The sequence below is a fragment of the Pundamilia nyererei genome, unplaced genomic scaffold (genome assembly GCF_000239375.1).
Source record: "Pundamilia nyererei isolate P.nyererei 1_Seehausen unplaced genomic scaffold, PunNye1.0 scaffold00113, whole genome shotgun sequence".
Lineage (NCBI taxonomy): Eukaryota > Metazoa > Chordata > Actinopteri > Cichliformes > Cichlidae > Pundamilia > Pundamilia nyererei.
Window position 1 is genome coordinate 1,478,264 of NW_005187514.1, and position 27,381 is coordinate 1,505,644.

The 27,381-nt window shown below is 40.9% G+C and overlaps 2 protein-coding genes across 6 annotated transcripts in view; one reads left to right on the plus strand and one right to left on the minus strand.

Annotated features, from left to right (window-relative positions):
• hsd17b4 (hydroxysteroid (17-beta) dehydrogenase 4) overlaps positions 1–13,945 on the plus strand; it is a 33,525-nt gene extending 19,580 nt beyond the window's left edge. Inside the window, exons 13-25 of the mRNA XM_005741777.2 lie at positions 3,059–3,171; positions 3,443–3,566; positions 4,547–4,598; positions 6,228–6,299; positions 8,214–8,317; positions 8,441–8,506; positions 8,872–8,941; positions 9,079–9,185; positions 10,119–10,205; positions 10,311–10,397; positions 10,588–10,726; positions 12,291–12,418; positions 13,442–13,945. Coding sequence (XP_005741834.1) covers positions 3,059–3,171; positions 3,443–3,566; positions 4,547–4,598; positions 6,228–6,299; positions 8,214–8,317; positions 8,441–8,506; positions 8,872–8,941; positions 9,079–9,185; positions 10,119–10,205; positions 10,311–10,397; positions 10,588–10,726; positions 12,291–12,418; positions 13,442–13,531 — 1,239 coding nt within the window. The 3' untranslated portion in view covers positions 13,532–13,945. The remainder of the gene's footprint in view (positions 1–3,058; positions 3,172–3,442; positions 3,567–4,546; positions 4,599–6,227; positions 6,300–8,213; positions 8,318–8,440; positions 8,507–8,871; positions 8,942–9,078; positions 9,186–10,118; positions 10,206–10,310; positions 10,398–10,587; positions 10,727–12,290; positions 12,419–13,441) is intronic.
• Positions 13,946–16,156: 2,211 nt separating this feature from the next.
• dmxl1 (Dmx like 1) overlaps positions 16,157–27,381 on the minus strand; it is a 62,084-nt gene continuing 50,859 nt past the window's right edge. For all 5 annotated transcript variants that reach the window (XM_013913062.1, XM_013913061.1, XM_013913063.1 and 2 more), the window contains 9 exons: positions 26,881–26,999; positions 26,341–26,488; positions 23,969–24,029; positions 23,406–23,533; positions 22,771–22,848; positions 22,536–22,627; positions 22,351–22,403; positions 21,673–21,890; positions 16,157–19,613 (listed from right to left, as the gene is read on the minus strand). In XM_013913062.1, the coding sequence (XP_013768516.1) occupies positions 19,380–19,613; positions 21,673–21,890; positions 22,351–22,403; positions 22,536–22,627; positions 22,771–22,848; positions 23,406–23,533; positions 23,969–24,029; positions 26,341–26,488; positions 26,881–26,999 (1,131 nt within the window). In that variant the 3' untranslated portion in view covers positions 16,157–19,379. The remainder of the gene's footprint in view (positions 19,614–21,672; positions 21,891–22,350; positions 22,404–22,535; positions 22,628–22,770; positions 22,849–23,405; positions 23,534–23,968; positions 24,030–26,340; positions 26,489–26,880; positions 27,000–27,381) is intronic.

Genomic DNA, 27,381 nt, shown 5'->3' on the forward strand with positions numbered 1-27,381 from the left:
ATTGTATTGACCTCTCTCCACATGCAAGGTGGATATCAAGGTATTTCATATATTCATATTTCATGGCTGCCATTCAGTCTTAGTTACATTCATACTCTTGTTTTAAATCGTCTCGTCTTGAGACAACAGCAGTTGTGTGCCTGGGATGATCACATTATCCTCCTTCTCCTTTAATACATAAAAAGCTAAGTGTAGGGAAGGGAAAAAAAACTGTCACAAGGTAGTGAACTCCTAGTGCCGGTCCCAATCTGGGATAAATGTGAGGATTGTGCCAGGAAGAGTGAAAAGTCTGTGCCAACCCAAATATGTGGATCCATCTGCTGATAACTGCTTGGGGAATAATGAAGCAACTGCAAGTACTCCTTTAGTTTTAGGTTGGTGTACTTTATCAGAAATTGGCAACAATAGTTTTAATATAAGGAGTACAAGTATTATAAAAAATGCCCATAAAGTGCGCTTTATTATTCGTGTAACTTTAGTGTTATATTGATATATTTAGCAACATGGTTTTGCATGACTAACAAAAATATCTGAAAAAACAATAGGACAAATGCAAAAATCTCAATCATGACTTAAAATGTGCATCAGTTTCAGGTGGAGGTGAAACAGTTGTTATGGATTTATCAAACAGAATTAACAGAGTACTGTGTATCATGTGTTTTGATCAACTGAGTAACAATTAAAATTTTATCACCAGTCTGACTCTTCATTGGAAAAGCAATAATTAATATATGAGGAAAAAGTGGCAAAATATCAGCAAGCTTAATTTGAAGTTACATATTTGTACACTGAATAATAGATGGAAAGAAGAGAAACAAAAACATAGATCTGCAGTGTGTGGAGCAGACAGTAAATGAGTGAAGATAGACCGGATAACAAAGCTGTCCTTTTGCTTTAAACCTTTTTTTTTTTTTTCCCCTCTCCCATATCATCTCACTCAAGTAACTGACGAACTTGACTTACTCCTACACAAGCCACTACTGCTTTTTATCCCCGCTCCTCAACTGCAGCTTTAATCTTGCCGTGTGCATGCAGGAGAGCAGGCACTAATAATATTCCCAAGTACTGGGAAGCTGGAATTGGTCTGAAAACACACAATTCCCCACATCTGCATTTAAATGCAGTTTTAATTAAAAACGGCTCTCCAGAGGCCAGGTTTTATGATGTCTTTCGATCAGCTGAGAGGTGATATTATGCAGAGTGTGAATCGCACCATTCTGCCAAGCAATATTGTTTCGAACAATAGCTGTCTTATTTACAGCACAGTGGCTGTAAACATGACAAATGAGTAACTGCAGTACTGCTGTGACTGTAATGTTGCCAGAGATGTATATTTATAGTGCGCTTTAACTGGATTTCTTGTATGTCTTAATAATACTTGCTAACATGAAGGAGTCGGCGGGACCGTTTCACCCCCTTTCCTGCTCTGTTTGAGTCAGACACTTAATACAGTTTGTGCTCTTATGTGTCGCGTACTAGTGCTTCAGTACAATGATAAACAACATTCATATTACACAGAAAGCTGCTTCTGAGAACCCCGAGGACCTTCATGCTTTTCCTGGAATATGTTTTATCCTTCAGTTAAAAATACATTTTTAAGCAGTTTCGAGTTTATAGGATGCACTCAAGCATATTTAAATTTGACAATATTATGCTGACAAATAAAATATTTATTTAATCAGACCTCAGTTTCTAGGATTGAGAAATGACATTCTTATCAAGGCCTTAAAATTCTGAAATGTTTTTTTTTTATTTTTTGCACCATCCTTTCAAAAGATATTTCTTCTTTTGGTGGTTTCATGATGAGTTTCAGTCAGGCTGCAGAAAATTATTCAGATATGCTATATTCATAAAACTTCTACCAGTAACAACCTCCTACCAACCTCACCCAGGAATTAACGAGGGCTTTAAAATATTTACAATACCGCTGAGGCCTTTAAAAGACATTTGTGACTTTGTCATTAACACTCGATTACTGCGATGGCGTGTTCAGGAGTTTCGGTTCATTTTCCGGCTGCTCGTTAAGAGAAGTGCAAGCACAAATTTAACATGGCTCAATTTCTGGCCTCCCTGCGCTGGCCACCGTTCAAGACCAGGATTGTTTTGGACTGATTGTGCTGATCGCTCACAAAGCTCTGCCTGGTGCGACACAGGAGTACATTTCTGAACTGCTGATTCCTTTCAACTCTGAGGTCCCACGAGTCCTCAAACTACCTCCCTCACAGATCACAGCCAAATCAAATATGTGATCATCTGGGGAGAATCTTTTTATATCTTCTGATGCGGTCTCCTTTTGTAATATTTTATTAGCATTTATGCATACTTTTGTTTTCTACGTGGTTCTTGTATATTAAAGAATAAGTTCAGCAAAATCTTTTAAGACAGCAGTCAGGCTTTGGTGTGGACACCTCTTTTTCAGACCTGATGATAAACTCTTTAATGCGCTTGTAATGTGATGGGTGATTAAATCTAATCGAGTCAGATGAGCGAAGAGGAAACGATCCACAGTAACGATTAACTGTAAAATTTCTTTGTGTTACTCTAGACAGCGACTCACTGCTTAACAACAGCGGAGGGTGATTAACAAAAAAGAGACTTTCTAACAAATTTCCTTCTAACTTTGGAAGATATGCACTCACTTGTTTACACTGGATGTCTGCAGCCTAATTGTTGTCAGATTGAATAAATTTTTGAAAGAGGGAGGGGTGCATTTAAAGATTTATCACCGGCACCTGAAGCGAAGCAACAGATCTTCTCATAAGCCGGCATTTCATCTGCTCCTCAGTGTTTTCTTAAATGATAGTGTTCATTTCAGCGTCCTAAAAAATACATGTAACCATTTAGAAATGCCTTTTCTCTTGGTGTGTCTGTAGTTCCATTACATGGTGTCCTGACACTGACGCATTCACTCTAAATGTTTGCTTGATCCTTCTTACCGAGTAGCTGTGAGGCTAAACCATTATGGTGTGATTTTTGTGATGCAACTTGTTTTCTTTCTTTAAATTACACCTTTTTTTGTTTTAATCCCCTTTCTGTTTTCTCTTCTTTCTCTTCTCAGACTAAAGCAGTGGGACAAAAACTTCCTCCAACCACTTTCAGCTTCAACCACACCCAGTGTATCCTGTATGCGCTGGGTGTCGGCATGTCCACCAAGGACCCAGACCATCTGAGGTGTGATTCTGCATGTGTTTGTGTTATTGACTGTAGTTTCCTCAGTAGTTGTAAAAAGGCAAATTACATGAAATTGGACAGAAAATAATGCTAATCATGGCTTCAATCATTACTGTTACCTTGACCTGCATGGAGGGGGAAGAATGCGCTGGATTCCATCCACGCTAAAACGCCTGTGCAGCCATCTGTGCTGTTATTTTTATCTGTCAGCAACCTATTCCTACAGAGGTATGCTGTTTCACTGAGCACTAACACTTGCATTTTAATGTAGGTTCCTGTATGAAGGCCATCCGGACTTCAGCTGCCTCCCCACCTTCGGGGTCATTCCCTCCCAGGCAGCTATGATGGATGGTGGTCTGAGCTCAGTCCCTGGACTCAACATAGATTTTACCCAGGTTAGAAAACGTGCATGTTGATGTCTGCAGTGTCTGTATTTGTCCTTGTGTGCAGCTGAGTTTGACTTTTGTTGTTGTTGTTGTTGTTGTACGTACATGTTCGTATCGTACGGGATGCTTTTAATTATGCTAATGCATCCCATCGGCGGTTACGCTTGCATCTCTTTGTCGCATCTTTGCAGCAAGAGCGTGAGGGAGCGATACAAGGACGGATAAGCCGGAGCTGCCGAATGAGAAATGCTTAACACCCCAACATCAGTCTTAAGCGATGTCAGTTAGCTGTGATGCGCCAAACAGCTTAATCACCTGGCCTTTTATATATTTAGATTCCTAACTTTGTTAATGGAGCTGATGATTTATCATCTTCGTCCTATTAGCAGCACCAATCACTGGCGTTTGTTCTTTCTTTGCATTGTTTGCACAATAACGCACCACATAGCTGTCGCCAAATGTGTGTATGTTTTAAAAACAAACTTTGTGAGACGCTTCAACACATTAGCGTTAAGTTATCCCATATATTCAAATGTGTTGTCACACCCGGGGTGATGGCGCATTGTTTGCATCTCGCCGTCTGACTGTGTTCTGTTTTATTATCCGTTGATCCATATGCACAAACACTACAAAGTAAGCGCTGTAAGAATCAACTGTCACACGGAGGTGAGGAGTTTATGCATCACGCCACTTGATTATAAAAGCTCTTAGTTCCACCAGAAGCTTCCTCTCTAGTTTCCTCAAGGCAAGTTCATGGATTTAAAAGATCATGGTAGAGAGAGGGGGCGGGGCAGTGACAGTTTCTGAGTATTGGGAGGAGAGGAAATACGAGGAAGCACAAGCTGGCATTAAAGAGCGGGGGAAAAAAGCACCCCTGTTATAACACTTTACAAAGTCTTGCTTAAAACAGTAACTGAGGCTTTATGCCTCTTATAATTATATGTCGCAACTGCTATATTCATTTTTCTTTTTGTTTGTTTGTTTTCTAGGTGTTGCATGGGGAGCAGTACTTGGAGCTTTACAAACCTCTGCCAACTTCAGGTATTTTCCCTCTGATAATTCTGCAGAAAGAATTGTTTTTTTTTTTTAATTGCTGGAGAAATTCTGGGAGATGAAGCAGCTTGTTTACAGCTGCTGACTCTGGCAGCTGCCGCTGCTGCCTTCTTGCAGGACTTGCTCACAGCTGCGATGGCGGGCTCTCTGTCCTTGCAGCTGGCTTGCAGCTCTCGAAGCTGGCAGCGGCATGGAGCTTTGACCTGCCGAGGGTTGGGAGCATGTTTGTAGCTGAAAGCGCATAAGAGACAGAGCGTGAAAGTTGTGTACTTGGCATTTCTGATCATGTGAGGCATTTTGCCGTAGGCCAGATGTGTGCATTCTGTAGCTTTTACAGTTGTTACAGTCTCATTACAAGATATTATTAGATTCAGTTATTTTGGCCATGCCTGCAAATGTTTGTTCGATGTAAAACGCACAAGCAAAGCTCAAGGTTGTCCAGACATGGAATCTACAAAGTTTGGTTAAAAACTTCATGAAACGTGAAAACAAAACGTGTCAATCTGCCCACTGAACCCATAAAAGACTGGAAAAATTAACTTACTGAGATTATAACTAAAGTATTTTATAGAGCGCTTCCTTGTGGCTCCATGGTGTACTGGTTGACACATTTGCTTTTCACAAGCAAGATCCCTGGTTTTAGACTGGGAGGAAACTCAGCCAGCCTTGGGGGCTCAGAAGCTAGTGTACTCCCACTGCCAGTCTCAAGCCTGATAAATAGGAGTGTTGCATCAGCATCCAGCATAAAATTGGTGCCAAATCAAACATGTGGATCCAGCCACTGTGAAAAATGAGGGAGCAGCTGGCGTTGTTGTGATTTAAATTGAATATTGACTCCAAACATTTATTTCTTTTAGCGTTTAAACATTTCTGCTTATTAAAAGCACTTTTAGAGCCTTTTTGTGTCACTTTAGCCTAAATCACACTGCAGTGGATAACACATTACATACAGCAAGGGACAAGTTTAGGTGTATTTACATGGATGGGTATTTTCAGTCTCATTTTTTTTTTTTATAATGAGTCTAGAAATCTAAACTCTGATATGTCCGAGGTTACCTCAAAAGCATTGATGCATTTTGCACGTGTCCTATAACAGGACTAATAGGATTGTGAGGAGCCCAGCTCTGCCTCATGCGTTACCATTACAGAGAACGGCTTTTGTTTTTCTTAAAGATGAATGCCTCAGAGTTTCTCACAGTAGCCGACATGTCCTTGCTTTGTACAAAGTGATCATTAAAAATACTTATTTGAAACCAGATGGTGTTTTTTCTGGTTTGATCAGTGTTGTAACACCCAAAACTCTATTTAGTTATCCATTATTTAAGACAAGGAGAAGTAGCACACCCTTGTGAGTCTTGGTGTTTTGGCTTGAAAATTGACTTTAGTAATTAACCTACTGCAGATTAACTTTCTGACTGACTAATCTGTAATTGGAGAATTGCGGATCCAGCACATGCTACAGAGAGGTTTAGAGATTTGTCTCAAGGCTTTTAGAGTTTGTATGTTTACAAAGTATTAATTGACCTTATGTCAGATACTTTGACTTAAAACTAGAGAGGTAATAGTTTGCAGGGCTTGGATTAAATACATAAATAAATAAATAAAATACATTTTCAGGTAAACTCACCTCTGAGGCCACGATAGCAGACGTGTTGGATAAAGGATCTGGAGCCGTCATCCTCCTGGATGGTAAGGTTTCTTTTTTTCTTTTGCCACATAGGCCAAGCAGGTGATATCATTTACAGTATTTATTCCATATTCATTTGTTTTTACCACTTTAATGTGTTTCTTCCTGAGAGTCGCCTCTAAGGCTGAATTAACACGAGTTAATTTACAGTCTGTGTCTGCAGGGACTGAAATAAGGGACTGAGAGCGGCTCTTATTTTTGTTGGACAAGTCCATAGAGATGGAGGATGTTAGAGCAACTCTGATTTATAATTAATCCAACTTAAAACAAATAGCATGGGACACAAGGTTCCCTGGAGTCTTCACAGAAACGTCTTCATGCACACAAAACCAGTCAGCTTCTGTTAGGATAAAGTCCTTTCAGTAAGATGGCCTGTCACAGTCATGTCTCATACAAACAGCTTTGTTTGTCTCTGTGCCTGTTATGTTTTGAATTGACTTAATTAAATTAATCAGGCAGCGCGTCGACTATGAAGAGGATTTGATTCCTTCTGATAGCTGCTAATTGTTCCTCTTCATTCGGCTTCCATGCGGTTATTCGTGCGCTTCCTCCTGCTCTGGCTTGTGTCTGGCTGGTTTGTTTTTACCCCCGTCTGTTTATTATTACAGGTAATGATATGTGTAAGTGTGTTGAATTCACCGTCGTTCAGTGTCTTTGCCACACTAGGGATGTTTGTTTAAATGTTTTAATAAGTTTCTCACTGCGTAGAAATCGTGTACTGCACAAGGATGAGTTTAGCTTTCTGAATCTCAAAGACATCTCACTTCAAAACATAAAAAGTCTTCTGGGACTGTTTTGCTGGACGTTAGTTGAACATTCAGATCTATTGATCTGCTGGGTTTTTTTCCACACATCTCACAAGAGAAACTATGCAGGGAGTGTCCGTTATCTGGACAAAAGTGTCTTGCTGATGTCAGATAATGGCCAGACCGCTTCAAGCTGATGGAAGAGAAACGTTAACACAAGGAACCATTTGTTAAAATCGGAGGTATGCAGAAAAGCATCTCTGAATGCACAACACTCGAGTGTTGAGTGCCACTCTGGCAAAGAGAAGGAATCTGAGGCTTGCACAGGTTCACCAAAATTGACCAGCAAAAGGTTGCCTGGTCTGAGTGTCGATTTCTTTAGCCACATTCAGACTGTTGGATCAGAATTTGGTGTAAACAACATAAAAGCATGAATCCAATCTAGGGTGTATCATCAGTTCAGGCTGGTGGTAGTATAATGGTGTGGGGATGTTTTCTTGTCACACTTGGCAACAACTGGGCAACATTTAAACGACTTGGCCTACCTGAGGATTGTTGTTGAGCATGTCCATCTTTTTATAACCAGAGTGTCGTCATCTCCTGATGTCTGCTTCCAGCAGGATAATGCAGCAAAGCTCACATCATCTAAAACTGATTTCTTGAACATGTCAATAATTTCATGACCTCCACATTCTTAGGCATGTGGTGGAGCTGGAGATTCAGCTCTTGGATGTGCAGCACCTTGTGATACTATTATATGACCTATATGTAATCATTTCCAGCACAGTACGTTTACAGTAGGGGCTGGGAGTGGTTCTCTGCTGTGAGAGACTGCGAAAATAGTTAAGAAGAACAATATTTCTAATTGTAAGGTATCTACGGTATGCAATATAGTTTATAGATTTGGAGAATCTTAAGGTGTGTGTGTGTGTGTGTGTTTGTATGCAAAGGAAAAGACTGAAACTACTGAGTTATGAAATAATAAAAGGTTGTATTTTATTTTTTTGTGTGCAATTCATTGCAGAAGTAAGATTTTGCATGTAGGGCTTTAACATAAAGTGTAGAAGTAGAAGATCATTGTGGATTTGCTTTCCCTTAAGTAAAAGGACATGAATGCTCTCTCTGGCTCTGATATTTGTCATTAACTGCAAGAAATTGTGCTTCCTGCAGTGAATACCTACAGTGGCAACGAGCTGGTGTGCTACAACCAGTTTTCGGTGTTTGTTGTCGGTGCTGGAGGCTTCGGAGGAAAGAGAAGCTCTGAGAAAGCCAAAGTAAGTTTTCTGTATACAAGCTGTTTTACTAAAGGGACAGTATAAGAAAATGTGAAATAAATAAATAAATTAATTAATTAAAATGTTATCACATGTCAAGTGTTTGTTTTGTGCTGCCTCCAGCCTCCTGTTCGTCCTCCTAAACGCTCACCAGATGCTGTTGTGATCGATTCAACCACAAGAGACCAAGTGAGTGAGTCTGTGTGGGTTTTGCCGCACAATAAATTAGCTGCGTTTATAATATATGGGTGATATCGTGTGGGTCTGAAATAAACGGGAAGTTTTTCAGAGAGGCAGAAGTGTTTGGGGAGGGGGCGGGGGGGGTGTGTGCTGACTGTGTGATGCAGGGAAAAAAAGAAGAGGAATTTAAAACTAAATCCCTTAAGCAATTTAAAGGGCTGTGACTGTATTACTTCAAAGATATTCCTATTTTAGGTATCTCTTCCATTGCCTTCATGATAATTAAATTTCATCCCAGATCTGTGCATGAGAAGTTCAGGGGTTTATGAATTAGATATAGATGTAAACAATATCTGTTTCCCCTGTGGTCACAGGCTGCCTTGTATCGCCTGAGTGGAGACTGGAACCCTCTTCATATAGACCCCAGCTTTGCTGCTATGGGAGGTTAGAGTCTAACATGTTGGGTTTTGTTTTTGTTTTTTTTTAAATTTTGCTTAGGACTTAATCTTTGTCTGGTATTTTGAATGCATTTTGGTCTTATTTAAACGTGACATGCTGTACTCGACGTGCTCTCTGGTCAGGCTTCAAAGCTCCCATCCTGCATGGCCTGTGTTCGTTCGGCTTCGCTGCGAGACACGTCCTCAAGCAGTTCGCCGACAACGACCCCTCCAGGTTCAAGGCCATCAAGGTGAGCGTAACCTGCGATTTTAAACTGTGTGATCCTGCGAATGAGGCTTTCGAGTTCATGCGAAGACTACTTTCGTGATTTCAGAGAATGTCTTACGTTAGTGGTTCCTCTTTGATTTTGAGGGTGAAAAGAGCTGATGAGTGGATCGTTACTCTGGTCCACCCTCTGTCTAGATGGGTTTTCTCTAACAGACAATTACTGACAGATATCATCTGAACCTGTCATTCAGGCTGTGCGCAGAGAGGCTTTCTTTAGACGAAGGAAAAAATCATTTGATTTCGATCATCTTTGATTGAGACTGAAGTTTAATATTCCAGAGACAGAATAACCTCAATAAAAATGCAAAAGTAGACCTGCAAAATTAATATTCTGCCATAAAGTATCATCTTCATGGTCGGAAACTTTACCGAGATGTTAGACAGCGTTTAATTTTGGCCACTTGTGCAGCTGCGTCAGCTTCTTTAGACAAATTGCTTTCCAGGTTAACGTCATCCGTTGCACCCGACAGCGTGACAATAGTTTAATATTCTCTTATTCATTCCCATGACGTCTCACACTTCAGTAATGGACTGATTCACATTAACGCAACATTTTATAATCTAATTCTGTGTCAGATTGCTCCCACCTTATTTCCATCACAGCACGGCTCTGCTGTAATGATGTGTCACTGAAGCTTACTTCCTTTTTTTTTTTTTTTATCTCCGCAATACCGTTGACACTGTTTTATGGTTTCATCTCCTGATTTCTGTCACAAGGCCTTTAAGCTGTTTGATGTGAAATTCCTTTTATGCTTTGGAAATATTTTTTTTGTGATGGAAGCTTGTGTGCAAAAAGGAGTGAGAAGTGAAGAGTTAATATGGCTACCATCTCAGAAACCTGTATCTGCAGATCCGCCACCCTCGCTCTCCTTAACCGCCCGCCTTTGCTCCTCAGGTTCGCTTTGTGAAGCCGGTGATGCCGGGTCAGTCACTGCAGACTGAGATGTGGAAGGAAGGCAACAGAGTTCACATCCAGTGCAAAGTGAGTGTCTTTAAGTTTGGCTTGGATACAATCAGAACAATTTTAGGGATGAATGGGTAAATGTTACACTACAGTGAAGTTTCAGCTCCAGTCTCTCTCATCCAGGTGAAGGAGACCGATGCAGTCGTGCTGGCAGGAGCCTATGTGGATTTGCACGGAGCCTCAGGAGCATCTCCAGAAAATCTCTCTCAGGTACATCAGTCGGAAAATACTCCATTCAATTTTACCTAACTCTGTCCTAGAGCACCTGATGTCTTTTCATTTTTCGTATTTGTAGGTAATTTGGACAAAATGAATTTGTACTTGGGACATATCACGATAATGGATCCTGAAAATGAGAATGGATATGAGCTTTTAATGTCATTTCTACTTATTCGTGCAGGGAGGTGGCCTTCAGAGTGAGCTGGTGTTTGCAGAGATCGGCCGTCGTATCAAAGACGTGGGCTCAGAGCTGGTCAAGAAGGTGAACGCTGTGTTCGGCTGGGAGATAACGAAAGATGGGAAGAAAGCGGCACAGTGGAGTAAGTCTACTGAATGCTTTGAGAATAAAAATATAACTTTAGTTCAGGTAACTACATTTGATCATCAGTATAACATAGAGTCAGTTTAATATCAGGTAGCACAGGTAGTCCAGCTCCTCCAGGGTAGCACATCTACATGTGCCGCCTCAAGGCTTTCTGTCTAGTGGAGGAGAGATCATGAGGAGAGCTGGATGGGATTGTACTATAGTGTCAAGTTCCAGTGTTCTACAAAACGACCTTCATCATGACAGTTGCACAATGGCGAGCACAGATCCTTAAATGAAGTGTGTGCTCACAGCCGGGCACCATGCAGCTGTGCAATACCATTCCTTTTCTAGGGGCTGTCTGATTGCTTTGCCAGTGGATCTGTTGCACCAAAGGAGGTCTGATGCAGCGCGGTGGTTGTATCATATTTAGAAGGTCCTGACTTATATGTGGAATAAATAAATACTACAAACATCCCGTGGAGTATTTTTGCAGATTACACTGTGATCTGCAGTGAGACACGGAAGGAAATCGAAGAGGGCGTGGAGAGGTGGAGGAATAAAAGTCTGTAAGGAAAGGTGTAACAGCGAGAGTTTAAATACCTGAGGTCAACCTTGCAAAGCAACAGACAGTGCACAAGAGGGCTGAAGTGGGTGGAGACAAGTATCAGGGGTGATTTGTGACTGGAGGAGTGAAAGGGAAGGTTTCTAAGATGATAGTGAGACCTGCTATGATGTATGGTTTGGACACAGTGTCTCTGACAGAAAGACAGCAGGCGGAGTTGCAGATGTTAACATTTTTGTAAGCAGGATGGAGAAGACTAGAAATGAGTGCATCAGAGGTACAGCTAGAGACAAAGTAAGAGATGAAAGGCTGAGATGGTTTGGATGTGTGCAGAGGAGTAAATATGGAGCTGCCAGGGAGGACGAAAAGAGGAAGACCTCAGAAGATGAATGGATGTAGTGAAGAAGGTCATGCAGAGGGCTGGTGTGAGATGGGGGGAGATGGTGCGCTAGACAACTCTTAAGGGAGCACATGAGTAAAGAATAAGAAATAATAAAGATTTGAACCTTTTGGAAGTTGGTTCACATATTCCAGGCAGATTTATTGTGTTGTAATTGGTCTGCTAAACATATCTAACAAAAAAGGCTGCTGCTCATGTTGCTCGGGTGGTTCGGAGTTCACACATTTAAATTTCCCCAGAGAGGGTTGGGAGTGATTTTTGTGATGGATTTACAAGGCCGCAAACCTCCTGTCAGCATAAAATTGATTGTGCTGCTGCTCACTGGAGTGTCCCGTAGTAAATTTGTGCTCGACTGTCTTCCTCCTCCTTTCTTTTCTCAAAAAAAAATCATATGATTGGCTCCCACGCGCACCCATGAAACAAAGGTTAAGACACAGGTCACGGGTTAATCTGACCCTCACTGACATTTTGCTGTCCAGTGGACCATTAAAACCAGAAAGAGACTGGTTAATGGCTGAAGAAGAACCTCTGATGTAAACTGAAATAAGCCGTTCAGGTCAATTTTGAAGCTTTGATTTTGATTTAGCTTTTTTCTTCTGTGCCGTTTTCCTTTAGCCATTGATCTGAAGAGCGGCAGCGGGTCATTGCACAAAGGGCCTTACGGCGGAAAGGCGGATGTGACCATGACTGTGTCGGACGAAGACTTCATGGAGGTGGTGCAGGGGAAGCTCAACCCTCAGAAGGTGACTGTTGAGTCGTAATAAAACAACGTTAATTAGTTGCTGTGTGAAGAATGACCTTGTTTTTATTTATTTTTTAAAAATTCTGCACAGTGACTCACCTGCTTCATGCTCTGTAAAGCTTCTGTGCTCACTCTGGTAAATATTTTAGTTAAAGTTTACAAAAACCTGCAGAAATCCTTTTATGACCAAGTGGTTTTGTTTTTTAAAAAAAAGCCTCATATTTTAAATCACGTCTTCTTTGGGATGTTAAAATCACTTCTAGTACATTGTAATTAAAGGGAAAGTGCCTTCGAGGAGCCCTTCAGTCTGTAACGACTACCTCCCTGATCTCGTCATGTCAGATTTTTAAAAAAATAATGGATGCAATGATCTATCAGATCAGAAAGCTCTCGGCGGGGGTAATCAATCGGCAGTACTTGTTATGTCTGTAGCTTCCCATCTGTCACTGGCGATGACAGATGGGATGTGGCTACTGTAAAGAATTTATATGCTTTCCGGAGCGCCTGATATTGATCTGAGGAGCGCGTGTGCACGCTCTTAACAAAGAGTGTCATCGGGCTGGGTGCTGCTTTTCCACTCTCCCTCATGATGAAAAGGAGCAGCTGGAGGAAGATTAGTCGATGGGGTTGAAAGGGACACCGCTGTCATTGCAGGGTCATCATAACCCCATCATGTGATTGATTTTTTTTTTTTTTTTAATCTTATCTGTGGAAAGCGGTACAAGTCGGCAGTGGTTCAGTTTTTCCCAGTGAAGGCGCTTCTCTGCTGCACGCTTGGCTCCGTACCTTGTGGATATGAATAATATAATATTCTTTGATTGTTCTGCTGCCAGAGAACCGGTAGCCAAAGATTCCCTTTTGTCCGAGACCTTGTTGGTGTTAGCTGCAGGCGTCTTGGCCCATTTTGCTCTCTCTTTGTTCTTGAAAACGATTAACAGCCAGCCGGCTCCTAAACAGAAGAGACTGTGGCTCTTTGGGAAGAAAAAAAAATGCTCAAGTGTTTCTTTGTTGTTTTCTTTGTTAGGCCTTCTTCTCTGGCAAGCTGAAGGTTAGAGGGAACATCATGCTGAGTCAGAAGCTGGAGGTTATCCTGAAGGACTACGCCAAGCTGTGAGCTCCTCAGCCAGCCAATCAAATGACTTCAAGAACTGACCAACCTACAAGCTCGCCTTCTCCTTCTGTCTGTGTGTGTGTGTTTACATACTTTTCCACTCGAGGGAAACACACAAAGTGACCCTGAGAATTAATTCTGAAGTGTCACTAATCAAGTTTCAAAGAGTCTGAAATAAAACGTCTTTATTCTCAGCCATCATGAGGAGAAACTGTAATTCAGAGCACCTGGTTATTTACACCTGGCTACAGTCGGTCCTTGCTAACCTGTGCCTAATGAATCATGTAGAAAATAACCAAAGCATTTCATAAATGTAATTGCTTCACAAAGACTGTGCTCAAATGTGTCTAATGAAACGATTGCTCTTCTATTAAAAAGAACTAAATGAGAATAAAACCTCATCGTTTAACACTTAAATGGCTAAAGATGTCTTGTTTTTTACTTTAATGTATCTACTGACTGTGTTTAGTGTGAATGAGAGACCTCCTGCATCTGCAGCTCTCTTCGCTTCCAGCAGCTTTTCTGATTCACTCTCAACACTCTGTTGTTGTTGTTTTTTGTATTTCTGGCAACGGCAGTACATAAACGCTCTACACCCCCCCCCCCCACGCTCCTCGTATATGTACCTATACTCACTGGCTAAGGGGCCCCGCAGGGGAAAGCTATAAGATTGTCAGGCTGTTGGAAATGCCACTCCAAATGTCAATGTTGTGTCCAAAAATGTCAGTTATTGTAGGTTAATAAGAACTCACTGACCACTGGAGCAAACAGTTTTTATGCTACAGTCCTGTTTTGTTAGTTTTTCTGGCAGGAAATGTGGGACACTGCTGCATTTCTTTGCATGTTAGCCAAACTGCCAACCATGGCCCTGAGGAAGACCTGTCGTATGTACAGCGCTCTGGTTTTAAAGTATAGAAAAATACCATAGTTCCTGCAGAATGACAGATTTTCTTCACATCCTGTTTTTAAAACAGTATTTATCCTGTGTTTTTATTGTATAGTCATCTGGAGTTGTATAAAAATTGAATGAGTGTGAATATAGACGTAAACTTCATGCTGAGACTGATTTTTGTCTGAAACGGTAACAGAACTTTTATTAAAGCATTTACAGTATCTAAACTGAATTTTAATATTTTTTTTTTCCTTTGTGCGCCACAGCAGTGGATTTGAAACGAAGCAATCAAGATGTGATTGAAGTGCAGACTTTCAGCTTTAATTCAAGAGGTTTAGCAAAAATAAATTGCAGCCAGGTGTGGCCTGTTTCTTTCATCTTTTCTAACAAATGAAAGGATAGAAGGTCTGAAGGTAATTCTTTGAGCTGAATTTGTTTTGTAGCTGCTCATATTGAAACTCTCATTATGTAGATCCACAAACAAGAAGGCAAAGACTTTGGAAAATCACTAACTGAAGAATTTTAAAACATACTCCTTTGTGTAATTACTTCTTCCTCTTCTTTGTAAAAGTACCACCTAAAATAAAGATGTAATTTTGCAGTTATTGAGGTTTTACACAGAGGCAAAAACTTGTCAGGTGGACCTTGTTGTAATTGCTATAATTACCACCAAATCTTTATCAGAGCAAAGGTGATGTGCTTCTTTCCCTCCCTTTTTAAAAGGAAATGAAGTGATTCAGAGTCGAACCAAAGAGTCACCACCGGCAGCTCTTTAAAAGGAAAAACTGAATTTAATGTATTTTTAGCAGGTGTTGCAGTGGTTGCCACAATCAGCCTACAGTAAGGACTCCTCTTTATATGTTAGTCTTACAGTGGTGGATCCTCATTTTATATATAGTTTAATATGAGGTCAGTGTATGTGCAGTTATGCCGAGTGTGTCATATTTTATATATGCAGTTTCTGAGACTTCACTACATCACCAGTGTGACTTTTCCCCTCTGAAAAACCAAAATCAATTGCACAACACATTAAAAAAGTCAATATGGAAGTTAAATTTATTTTTTTTTAAACAAATTTGTCAGATGGTTTAATAAACTCACCATTTAAAATAATAATAATTAAAAAAAAGAATTTTCAGGCTTTAATGGGTTAAATCTCTGGTTTGTAAGAGATGGCCGATTTACGGAAGAGGATTAGGGCCACTGGAGAAAAAAATCTGAGAAAAAAGTCAGAATTCTGACTTTTTTCTCAGAATTCAGGAAAAGAAGAAGAAGAATAAAAAAGACGTGCCCACTTTCCCCCCCCCCTGTGGCCCTAATCCTCTTCCGTACCGATCAGACAAAAGGTCAATGTTTTAAACGTAAAGGAGCTCGTATAGCTTAAATCAAATAAACCGAGAGGTTCACCGAACAAAGCGGAAGAATATATATGGAGCTGGAAATGGGTGTGAAAAAGTTAACCATTATTTATTAAATTCACTTTCATTCATATAGCGCCAAATCACAGTTAAAGTATTTCGTCTCGTTTAAAATGACTTAAATCATCGTTCTTCCCCATTCTGATGCTTAATTTGAACTTCAGCTGGTCATCGTTGCCATGTCTGTGTACCTAAATGGATCGACTCGATGCCGTACGATTGGCTGATTAGATCAATATGCAAATTTATCAGGTGTAACTAAGTGAAAACCGATATGATTGTGTATTGCAATGCTCTGACATCACAGAACACATCTGCTCGTGTTATACAATCCTTTTATTACATCAGTACATTTTCCTGTTTATAATACACTGATTTATACAATATCTCTACTATAAAATTAGAATAATCTGATCAAATTCACATTTTCAATATGCAAGTGTTTTTAAAGCGCTTGATATGACGATCCGCTTCTTTGTAATCAAGCCAAGTGAGTTTTTTCTTCATCTACGATTTTAACATTAATAAAGAGAATCTGAAATGTTCCAGTCTTTGAAAGAATAATGAGAAGTATTAGATTAAAAAAACAACAATTATTTATTCTCCGGTGTCTGTTCGAGCAGATATCGTTTGGCTTTGATAAAACTCATTTTATTGTCCTTCTGCTGCAGGAGTACAAAGGAATCTCCAAACACTTTAATTGGTGTGAAAAACAAAAATAGTCCACATCAGAAAAACAAAAAAACCCAGAACAAAACAAAAAGAAACAATGACGAGAAAAGAAAAATTAGTAAGATTACATCTGCCGCCTGAACAGTATAATTCTAAATATGAACATTTTCATAAATATACCTGTTTGTACACAATGATTTTCTTCATAAAGTGGCTTTCGTCGTTACCTACCGCTAATCTACGACTAATCGTTGCGATTATGCAGGTATTATCAGAAGCTAGTTCATGGATCTTTATATTTACACATGCAGTATGTAACTGTGATCAACCTGCTTCATATAAAAGGTTTTCTATACTTCATCCACCCTGAAATCAAAGCTAATCTCTATTTGCTTCCCTACAGCAGCAAAACAAGGCTCTATGGGCAGTTAGCTTACTGGATTAACAGTTTGTAAGAGCCTCTTCCTTACTCAAGTGGAAGACGCATCATGTGATACAACAGCCTAGATTGTATTTTCCAAACGTGTACTGAAGGCAATGAGCTGCATTTGGATGATATAAAAAGAAGTTAAAGAATTTTTTAAAAGATAATTGATAATTAAGTGTGACAAAAGAAGAAGTAAATCTAATCAAATTAAAATAAAGGCAAATTATTCAAAAGACATCTGTCAATCATGGTCCATGTGAAAAATTAGAGCTAGGAGTCGATGAAAGGGAGGTGCAGGGTAACCGGAATAAAACATTTCCACAGCAAAACTAAATCTCCATAAAATTTGAACCCCTCCCCCTCAAAAAACACTTTCCATTGCCAACAGCAAAGCTTCCTGCTACATGATCGGAAGCTTAACATTTCCAAAAACAAAACTCACCCAGAGGTGGTGTTCTCAGTTATGACGGCCCCTATCAATGTGTTAAATTGAAGCTACCTTGTGCAACCGATTATCAATAATAAACAACATGAGCAGAACCAGCAGTCCTAGTACTGTGCCAGGTTGGCAGAAGTAGCCTTCAGAGATTTAAGGACACTTAATATTGAATGAATACCTCTGGTTCTAGGCCGAGATGAACAAATATCTCATCACCAAAGACTATGCCTGCCTTCTATCCTTATATTCATAACACTACATATAATTTAGCTTAGTTTTTACGTGCAAATACACAAAAATCTGGCACAATCAGACAGTCCACTGGGTGGTGGCACGCATACACCCATCAGCCACAACATTAAACCATCCAAAAAGACCGAAACAGTTTCCCAAAGCTGCTCAGATGAACAGCTCTGACCGGCTGAGGGATGGAGCGAGTGGTTTCGGGTCGGTGCAGCGGATCCTTCGGGTCCTGTAGGGTTGTGAGTTCGGGGCGGAGGGGTGGCCCCCGAGGATGAGGCTTGTTCTGGTGGCAGATCACATTGGAATCTGGGTGTCTGGGCTCTTTTCCAAGTTCTTCATGCTGTTCCTGAGCAGTATTTGTGGTGGCTTCTGGGAGGAGACGCTGGGGAGTGAGGGCGGTGTGCTTGCATGGTTGGTGTGTGTAAAAAACAAACAAACAAACAAACAAACAAACAAACAAAAACAGAGGTTTCCCGGCAGAACATGGATGATGAATGTTACTCACGTCACGTGAGAGTGGTTTAAATGTACCAAATCCTGCTAGCTTGGTTAAGGAGCAGCTCAACATTTTGGAAAACACTTGCTTTCTGACAGCGTTCGACCACTTTCATGTCTGTCTGTTAAAAATAAAGACAGCCCTGATGTGGAAACTATTGGCTTCGTCTAGCAGTAACAAAATCAGCCAAGGAGCACTTGTACTGCTCTCCGATGGTGTGTATGAAGGTAAAAAGCGTCAATATGCCAGACTCTTCTTTAACGGACGGAGCTAATTACCTATGAGTGCGTGGATCCCAGGAAAGTGTGTGCTGATCGGCTGATTTTGTGACCGTTATTAGCAGTTTCCCCATTTCTGGTTTTTGTTCTAAGCCACCCAGCAGCTCGCTGAAGGCTCATATTTAAGCGGACAAACACGAGAGTAGTCTAAAACTGTCGCGTAAGGTCTGTATCAGAAAACGAATGAGAGAATCTCCCAAATATGTTAAGCCGCTGCTTTAAATTCATGAACCATGTTTATTGGTACCATAGTTATAAATCCTGCGTTCATTTCAATTGCAGCTGGGTTACAGAAAGGTGCCTAAAACTAAACACAGCAGCAACATAACACTAGGAGGCTGTGAAGCGTCCTGATCCTCTGCTACTCCAACCAAGCTGGTTTATCTGGAGCACCAGAACTGGATATGATGTGCTTTGAACGTCCACCGACTGTTCCGCTTTGTGCCGAGGGCTCTGAAAGTGATCACCTGAATGCTTCCAGAAGAGCTTTTGCCATCATCACAACTGATTTCCTAATACAAACTAAAACGTATCTTGTATAAGTGAAACAATGCTGCAGGTTTAGACTTCACACCTGCTCCTACAGCTTTCACTTTCTGTGCAAAAAGTGCTCTCCCTGTGTTGTTCGGTGGAGACAGAGATGGCTGTTTTGTGCAGAGTCTCCAGCTGCTTATTTTGTCTCTCCTTCAGCTGATTCTGACTGAAGGTGTCCCGTGCACATTAGCCTGCATTTGCCTTTCTCTACATTTTAAAACACTTGTAAAAGCTCCTGTGTTTGGTTAGCTTTAAAGTCAAATTTGGATTCAGGTGGATCACAACAGGTGATACAGCACGGTCACGCCCGATCAACTGGCGAGCGCTCCCTTCTGTGAAAGTCTATAAATCCTAGAAATGAATCAGTTGCCATTTTTCCAATCACGTATGACACGCACTTCACAAATCGTGCCTCTGCTCACATAAACTGTTTTAATGCCACACTTTTCTGTCTATATGAAGAATTTCACATCGTTCTTGAGGTTGCCGTGGTTGTTGTTCGTAACGCTGAAGCGGTTCGGGAGGATCCTCATCTTCATGGTACCGTCGGCGCCGCAGGAGAAGATGTAGTTAGCTGGTCCCACTTCGAGCTGCATCACACCTGTGCCGAGGTTCCTGAACAGCGACTGGCGAGCGTGTTCGTTGGGAAAGGTGTAAAGGAGGCTATGCGTGGTCAGGCTCCAAACCTGGAGGAAGCAGGGAAGATTTGAAAAATCAGAAACAGGACAGTTTAATGGAGTTTGTTTCAGTCAAAGGGAGAATGCGTCTCTATAAAAACATCTATAAACAGGACCAAACCTGAATGAACTGAACCTTCTAAGAACCTGATGAAGCTCATTCTCTGATTAAAAAAACATGACCAGTATAAAAAAATTAATTAAAATCCCCCAAACCAAATATCTTTTGCCATAAATTCTCTCCGATGCTCTAACTCCAAGATAAAAAAGTCACAAACTGCTTCTTAATTTGATGATTGTGCTGAATTCTTTGCTTTCTACAAGTAACTCTGTTACTTGTGTGTTGAGTGTGCAACACACTCGACCATCGAACAATCACGTTCTGACTCCGACTGGAATCAGTCTCAGACAAACTGGTGAAGGTTCCAATTTAGAAATGCCAATTCCAGCATGTTTAAATTCATGTGAATCAATGAGCGCAACTTGTCTGCGACGTGTCTCAATGTGCAGTAGGAGATTCAACTCAACTGGTTGCCAACTGATTGCATCCTTGTTTATATTCCTGTATAAAAGCAAGGTTACTAAGCAACTATGTCCTATGACTTACAGTTAGTAACCATCCTGCAGCAACTGGGTCACTGTTTGCGGATGATTTTCTGAATTTCTGTTTCAAAATGTATGTAATTGCCAGCTTCTGTTTTATTGCCATCTTAATGCATGAAAGTTGCTCCAAAGAATGCAAGTGGCTGCAGACCTGGTCCAAGCCTTCAAAACTACTATTTCAAAAGCAAGTTCACAGCAAACCGTCCTAATAATCTTTGCAGTGCCAGGGTCTCATCACGATTATGATTATTATTGTGATGTTGGACATTTGTCCCCCCCCCCCCTCTCATCCCTTTGTAGCTATAGTCACTAATGTAGTTTAAACTTAAATGTGCTCTTAGTGGTATCCAGTTCAAACTTGAGATTAATTTGGTACCTTTTATTCTGTCATGGCTACAACTCGCTGTTGACATTTCATTGTTTCATGCATTCTTACTTTGCCCCTTTAAGCCTGTATTTAAGAATTATTTCTTCACTGAAAACAACATCAATGTAATACGGTCAGGTTTGGGTGCTACTGCAGCAGAATGTATTGTGGCCTCTTTACCAGAAAAAACAGAAATACATGGCTGAGTTTCCACTGAAGACCTCGATAGGCTCTGAACAACTTGGATCATTTGACTCGTATTCTCAGTCTGGGAGCTGCATGATTCATTAAGGTATCTAATTTATTGAAGTTCCAGCTCTCATCAAACACTTTAATTGTATACTGACTGACTGCAAACTGAAAACTGTTGTGCTGCACATTTATAAGCTTTTAAAGACTTTAGATGAGTAACCTCACGCACAGCTTTGAAAGGTTTTTTTTTTTTCTGAGCAATTATCCAGAGTGAAAGTCATTTGAATTTCAAGCAGATGTGCACTGCACCATTCTACATCTGAGCGACACAGGGGCTTCATCCTTGGAGTGACAGCTGTGTGATCTGCAGCAGCATATCCAAGTCAAAAAGATAAAAAAGATCTGCTGTCTCTGGTAATATATTAGCTGCAGACATTCACATCCTCCTCCTACTGCCTTCTCCTCTGCCTTTCCCAGTGTCAACCCACTTTCACCTTACATGTTAGTCTCCATCAGTCACACAGCTGTCCCGAGCAGGTGGTTAATCACAAGTGACAATGGATTTCTTTTGCTTTGCTGGAGGTCACCGTCTCCACCGATAAACGCAACAGAGACATACACGTCTGGGTGCCAAACGCCCTGGAGGACAGTTCTGCAAGTGACGAATTTACGAGGGTAGAGGAAATGATCAAGTCTCTTCATATAGATTTTTAGGATCACTGTACCCAGCGAAGCTCATGTAAAACTAAAAACCTTCGAGAAGAAACTCGAAGAGCATTTATATCACAGCAAACTGTCTGCTTCCCACTTGCAAACAAATTAACAAGTGCTGTACACCTGAAAAAAAAAATGCCACTCGGAAACATTTTATCACACATCAAATGTCAAAAAGACTAGTTGACAAACCTTAATGTTGCCCTCAGCTGATCCACTGATAAAGCAATCCTCAGTTGGATCGACGGCTAGTGCTTTGACCGGCGAGTCATGGGCCTGGAAGCTCTGCCGCTGGTGCTTGTGGGAAAGCTCCAGCACGCTGATCCAGCCCTTCCTCCCGCCTGTGATAAGCAGCTGCTGCCTGGGGGCCATGGAGAGCACGGTGGCACCGGACTCGTGGCAGCTGAAAGCTAAGGACAGAGAGAGGTAGACAGAAGAGAAAAATGTCAATCATAGTTCTTAAATGTTTTTCGCCATTTGATTTAATTTGTTTTCAAACTTTCTTTCCAACACCAAAAGGTATTTATTACAGAACAGCGGCTCTGAATGTGGGGACACTGGCAATCTCCAGGAATCTGTGAACCATAACCAAGGAGCCTGCAAGGCATCCTCCATTAATTTAATATCTTGTCCTTTTCCCTGCTGTCATAGGGGGAGAAAACTGAATAGTCCATCACAGGGCTAACACAGAGACGCAATCACTCATGCTCACATTCACAAGTACTGCCAATTTAGAAAGACCAATTAGTCTTATATGCATGTCTTTGGACTGTTGGAGAAAGCTGGAGTAGCTGGAGAAAATCCATTGAAGCATGTGATTAACTATGCCAAAGACACTACTAAATAGGCTAATTAGGTGCAGTATCTTACCTTGCACAAGGCTGTTAGCAGGAGTCACTAGTGTGTCCCACAGACACACATTCCTGTAGAGTCAAAAGTAACCAAATTACAGTATTTTCTAACATTTTCATTACAGAACATATCATTAGGCACAGCAGATTCAGTGTTTAATGAGAGGTGGCATAGGATTAAATTGACTGGAAAGTCTGTGGGACCTGTTGTCTGTTGAAAGACCCGCAGTGGCGATGAGGGAGGAAGAGCCCACAAAGAGAAAGTCATTAGCTGTCTTGTTGTGGCACTGCAGAGTCTGGTAGCGGGAAACAGAGAAGTGACAGTGACGTTAATAATAAAGCAGGACAAGACTAAACAAAAAGAAGTGCGACAGAAAAACAGGAGGACACTCGAGGGATATAGAAGAAAAACCAGCTAAATGAGCTGCGAGCATCTCACCAGGTATGGTTTCGGTGTAGTCCCGCTTGTGTTGGTCTGCCAGAGACTCAAGGCTCCATCAGCATCCACAATCCCAAACTACAGAAAACAAGCACAAAGCAGATATCACACTTTGCTGTAAATAGGATAGAATGATCCCTTATATTGCATTTGACATATATATTAAAAAATGTTTGTGCTCACTCCCTCACTGTGAATTTGTCCTCCAAAACATGTCAACAGCCTCATACGGCCAAGCACCACTTACATAACTAAAGTGCTTTCTATATCCTCTCATTCCTTTTTGCCCTCTCAAAGCATATTTTGCGCTCTGGGCTGCATCAAGCAGGTAAGAGAGCGCTGGCACGAGAGAGGCACCATCTGAGAAAATTATTAGCTTGAGGCGAGTGCCTCAGTTCAGAGTGTTTAAATCACTGAGCTGAAGAACAATGCGTGCTGAAGCCAACCTCCCCGCTGTGGTCCGTGCCTGAACGGCAGAGGAAGTGTGAAAACGTTTCCGAATGCGACAGGCTCACATCACTCTGCAGTCATGTTGCAAAGCTAAGAATAGCCTGACATCTGTATGGCGGTAGTCAGCAGGCCAATGTGTTCACTATCCTGGTACACAGAGCAGGAGGGGTGTGAGAGTTTGTAACCTTGTTTCCTTGATGGTTGAATCGTATCCTGGTGACTCTGGAGTTGCCTGGACTTCGGAAGCAGATGATCTGCTGGGAGTGACCCCATTCAAACATCCTCACGCTACCATCCTGAGCTCCTGTCAAGTCTGATGAACAGAAACAAAACCGCACGTGACGACAGCTCATCTTCCAATACATCCCAGTGACCATTCAGACCTCAACAGGAGGGTTTTGGCACTTCTTTGTTCCCAAATTCATCTACTACATAAGTGAAGACCAGGTTAAATTCATTGAAAGCCGTTTTCATCCCAGACAAACACTCCTCAGCTGCATCACCAGTCTGCAGTTTGACTGGAAAATACAAGTTTGCAGCAAAGTGAGCGCACTCAGCCTTTAGCAGCACTGGGACTAATGGAAAACAGCTCTGCCAGTTTACGAATATCAACATAAGAGAAACTTTTTTTTGTATGTAATCACCCCCTGAAGGCTGTTTTTCCACAGCAGATATATGATGTCTGAATACCACTTTTAATAGGCGAATAGTTTTCTAATCTACCGACAGACATCGGAGTTGTACTTACAGTACGGCAGTGTGGGATGGGAGGTCATTCTTCGCACATTGTTGATATTTCTCTTGATCATCTGGGAGAAGAAAAGTGAAGAGGAGGAGGAGGAGAAATTCAGTGAGAAAACAGAGCTTCATCATGGTAAAGAATAAATCTTTAAAACCGGGTGAAGTGCAGAGAGATGTAGTGAAACAGTGTTATGCTGTTTTAAAGCCCCTTTTACACAAAATACACGTTTCCTGACGGTGTCACATGACTTGAAGGAATGATTTTTAAATCCCTTCTCACAAGGCTCCCTCACACGTGCTTCATTCAGAAATAACATGATGTAGATTCTGATGATTAACTTTAACGTGACCCCTTTAATCATGATCATCAAAAGCAAGAAAGGTGCTTACTCCTGCTTCCAGTGAATCCACTGACAACCTATCATTTTCTCATTAAAGTAAATTCTGTCTACGTTATAGTCCAAAAGGCAGACACTAAGTCTAACTTAATGTCTTCACATGCTGTAGGTTAGACATTTTAATTGATATTCAATATTTTGTTCATGCAGCTGACGGATAAATTAAAAATATTGGCATCAAATACTGGAGGGTTGGCCAACTGCCATTAGCCAACCCTCAGCCTCCCAGTCAACACACCTATGGTATTATTTTGAAAATCCTACGTTACCTTGTTTTCAAATTACTACATTCACAAACTTAGGTGACCACATTGCCCGCACGCCCAGGGGGGTGAGGACAATAGCCCATCAGCCTGAGCGGAAAAAACTTTTGCCACTTTGCTTCCCTCCTGTTTGACACTCTCTTTCAGGGGTAATTTATTTGTAACTCCATATTCGTTCTTGCACTCAGAAATAATCCGCTTTTAAAAAAAAATTTTTTTTGAGGATTTTGAGCTGTTTTATCTTGGTGCATTCCATTTTTACTCCTCTCCCTTAAGACCACTGTTTCTTCTGATTGGCTGCCCCTCATAAACTTTAGCCATTTACATGCTCAGTTTTGGCTTGCAGAAACTGATGTTCATACAGTGAACCCATTATTTGAAACTTCTGGCATGTGTAATATGAGAGTTAATGAATAACTGTACACTGGGGCAGTGCCATATCTTACCATCCTCATCTGGTATATATTTTTACACAATTAAATATTCTCTAGCGTTCACACAGAGCTAATCACTTCTGTCTCTAAGAAAAAGTTACCAGATCTGGTGCCCAAAACCAATGGGTGACATCACATTAACTACATCCTTCATTTAAGCAAAGACTGAAGACATAGTTCACATTAGTCAACAGAGACCATCCTAGTATTTACTGTATTTCATCATCTGATACCAAACTGATACAAGTATTAGAGTTCCCGTGTGTCAATTTGTTAGCTAATAATAAACCCTGCTTTGAAGTTAAAGAATAAATACAAGGCTGTTCTATTATAATGATAGGAGGAAAAACCTACTGAGCCTCAGTATATCAGAGTGAAAATATGCAACATGACTGTTGGCTGAGAGAGGCTGAAATTAATGGCAATGTATTTTCTATCGAGGATTCCATTTATCATTCATCTCAAAATATACTCCACTCTGACACTGAACAAACTGACTGGTTGGTAAAATACTTACGATGCAACGTGGCTCTTACTGTCCAGTCTGCATATCAGGAGCAATAAGTTAACTAGCTGAAATAACAAACATGAGTCGCATCTACTTGACTCAATGACACCACAAGAACCAAATTATCTCCCTCCTGCTAAAGCAAACCTTCTCCGCTCGGTAGAAATCAGCACAGTTTTCCACAAAAACAGCAGAAACGTTTGACTCGTACATCTCACAACACCATCTCAGTTCCTCAGTAAGCCAGAGGAGCTAATGTTAGCAGCCGCAACGCTTTTGGCAAAACAGACAGAGACAAAAATGAATTATTTATTTAAGCTATGCTTTGAGGATTTTTGCTTTGAGTACAAAAAGTGCAGACAACATCAATTAATTACACAAAAGCAGCAGGGAGTATTATAAACCCATTATCACTGCGTAGTGAATGAAAGCTCATGGAGCCAAACTGTGAAAAACTGTGCTTGATATTACATCTGATCATTTCCAAACATCAAGACAACAGAAATCTGCTAAAATCTATTTGTTTAGATAATCCGATGAACATTCAGCCAACTTTAATTTCACAACTGTTTTATCAGGTTTTGGTGAAATGCAAATGTTAAAAGTAACACTTTTAAAACACTAGCACATTTTTGAAATTGGCCCAATATTATACAACAAAAGTCACAATTATGTTATTTATATGTAAACACAAAACAAACAAAAGAACCCAACAAAAATACAGCACTCCTTGTGATTTGGCCGTTTTATTGTATAAATCCAGGTTGGGAGCTTACCACGGCGGCACCTCTGCCCGTCTGCATGCCTCCTAGCCACGGTACGTTGATAGGAGTGCCAGGGTTACTGTGGGTGTATGGCGTGGTGCCGTGGATGGCGGCAAAATCATCGCGTGTATGGACCACCAGGAAGTCGTCACCACCCACACTTAGAGGAAAAAAAAAAAAGAAGAAGAAGTGATATATGTGATGAGACGAGGTGCCTGGCTGGTTCAAACCAGTCATAAAGAGCCATCATTAGCTAACAATGAGTCCTGCAACAGCCGGACTGATATGCACAGAGGTTTCAACAACAAACCTGCAAAGTACCTTAACGCCTAACGTGATTTGTGAGCTAATATTTATAATTCTGTATATAAAAACAGATGCTCTCTGTGCTATACAGAGAGAGGCAGTGCAGATGCATGTACACAATCTAAAGTGTCTTTATCCAACGCTTACATTTTGCTCTTTTGGCACGAGGTTGAACAGTTGATGGCACTCTGGATGAACTCATGGCTGTTTGTATATATATATGTAAAAAGCAGACTGCTGTCTTACCCTTTGGCTTCAGCCTCGTCATCATCGATCCATGTCAAGATCTGAGTAGCCAAGATGGATGACACATCCAACTCCTGAATGTCATGTGTGGAGGCCATGACTAAACAGTTACGATTGGCCTGGGAGAAACACAGAGAGAGAAGTGAGCGCAGAGAGGATTGGGGTATGGGAAATATGAGTCCCAATGTAAATAAAATTGGATTGGATGCATGTGCCAAATCTGAAATGTAGAGATTCACCAACACTAAAACCACCCTTCTCCATTTTTGCTTTTTAGAAGAAGCCAGTACTAATAAAGCACTCTGGATAAACACACAGCTCAGACTAACGTAGACTAATGTGAACAGAGATGAATATTGAGAAGAATTCACTAACACCAGGTCCGAACCATTGAACAAAATGAACAAAAACACAGAAGATAAAAAGGCTTGCACAATCAGCCCTGAGAGCGCGAACACGTCAGTCTGATTTAGTTTGCACCGACGAATGCAACTCATGTGC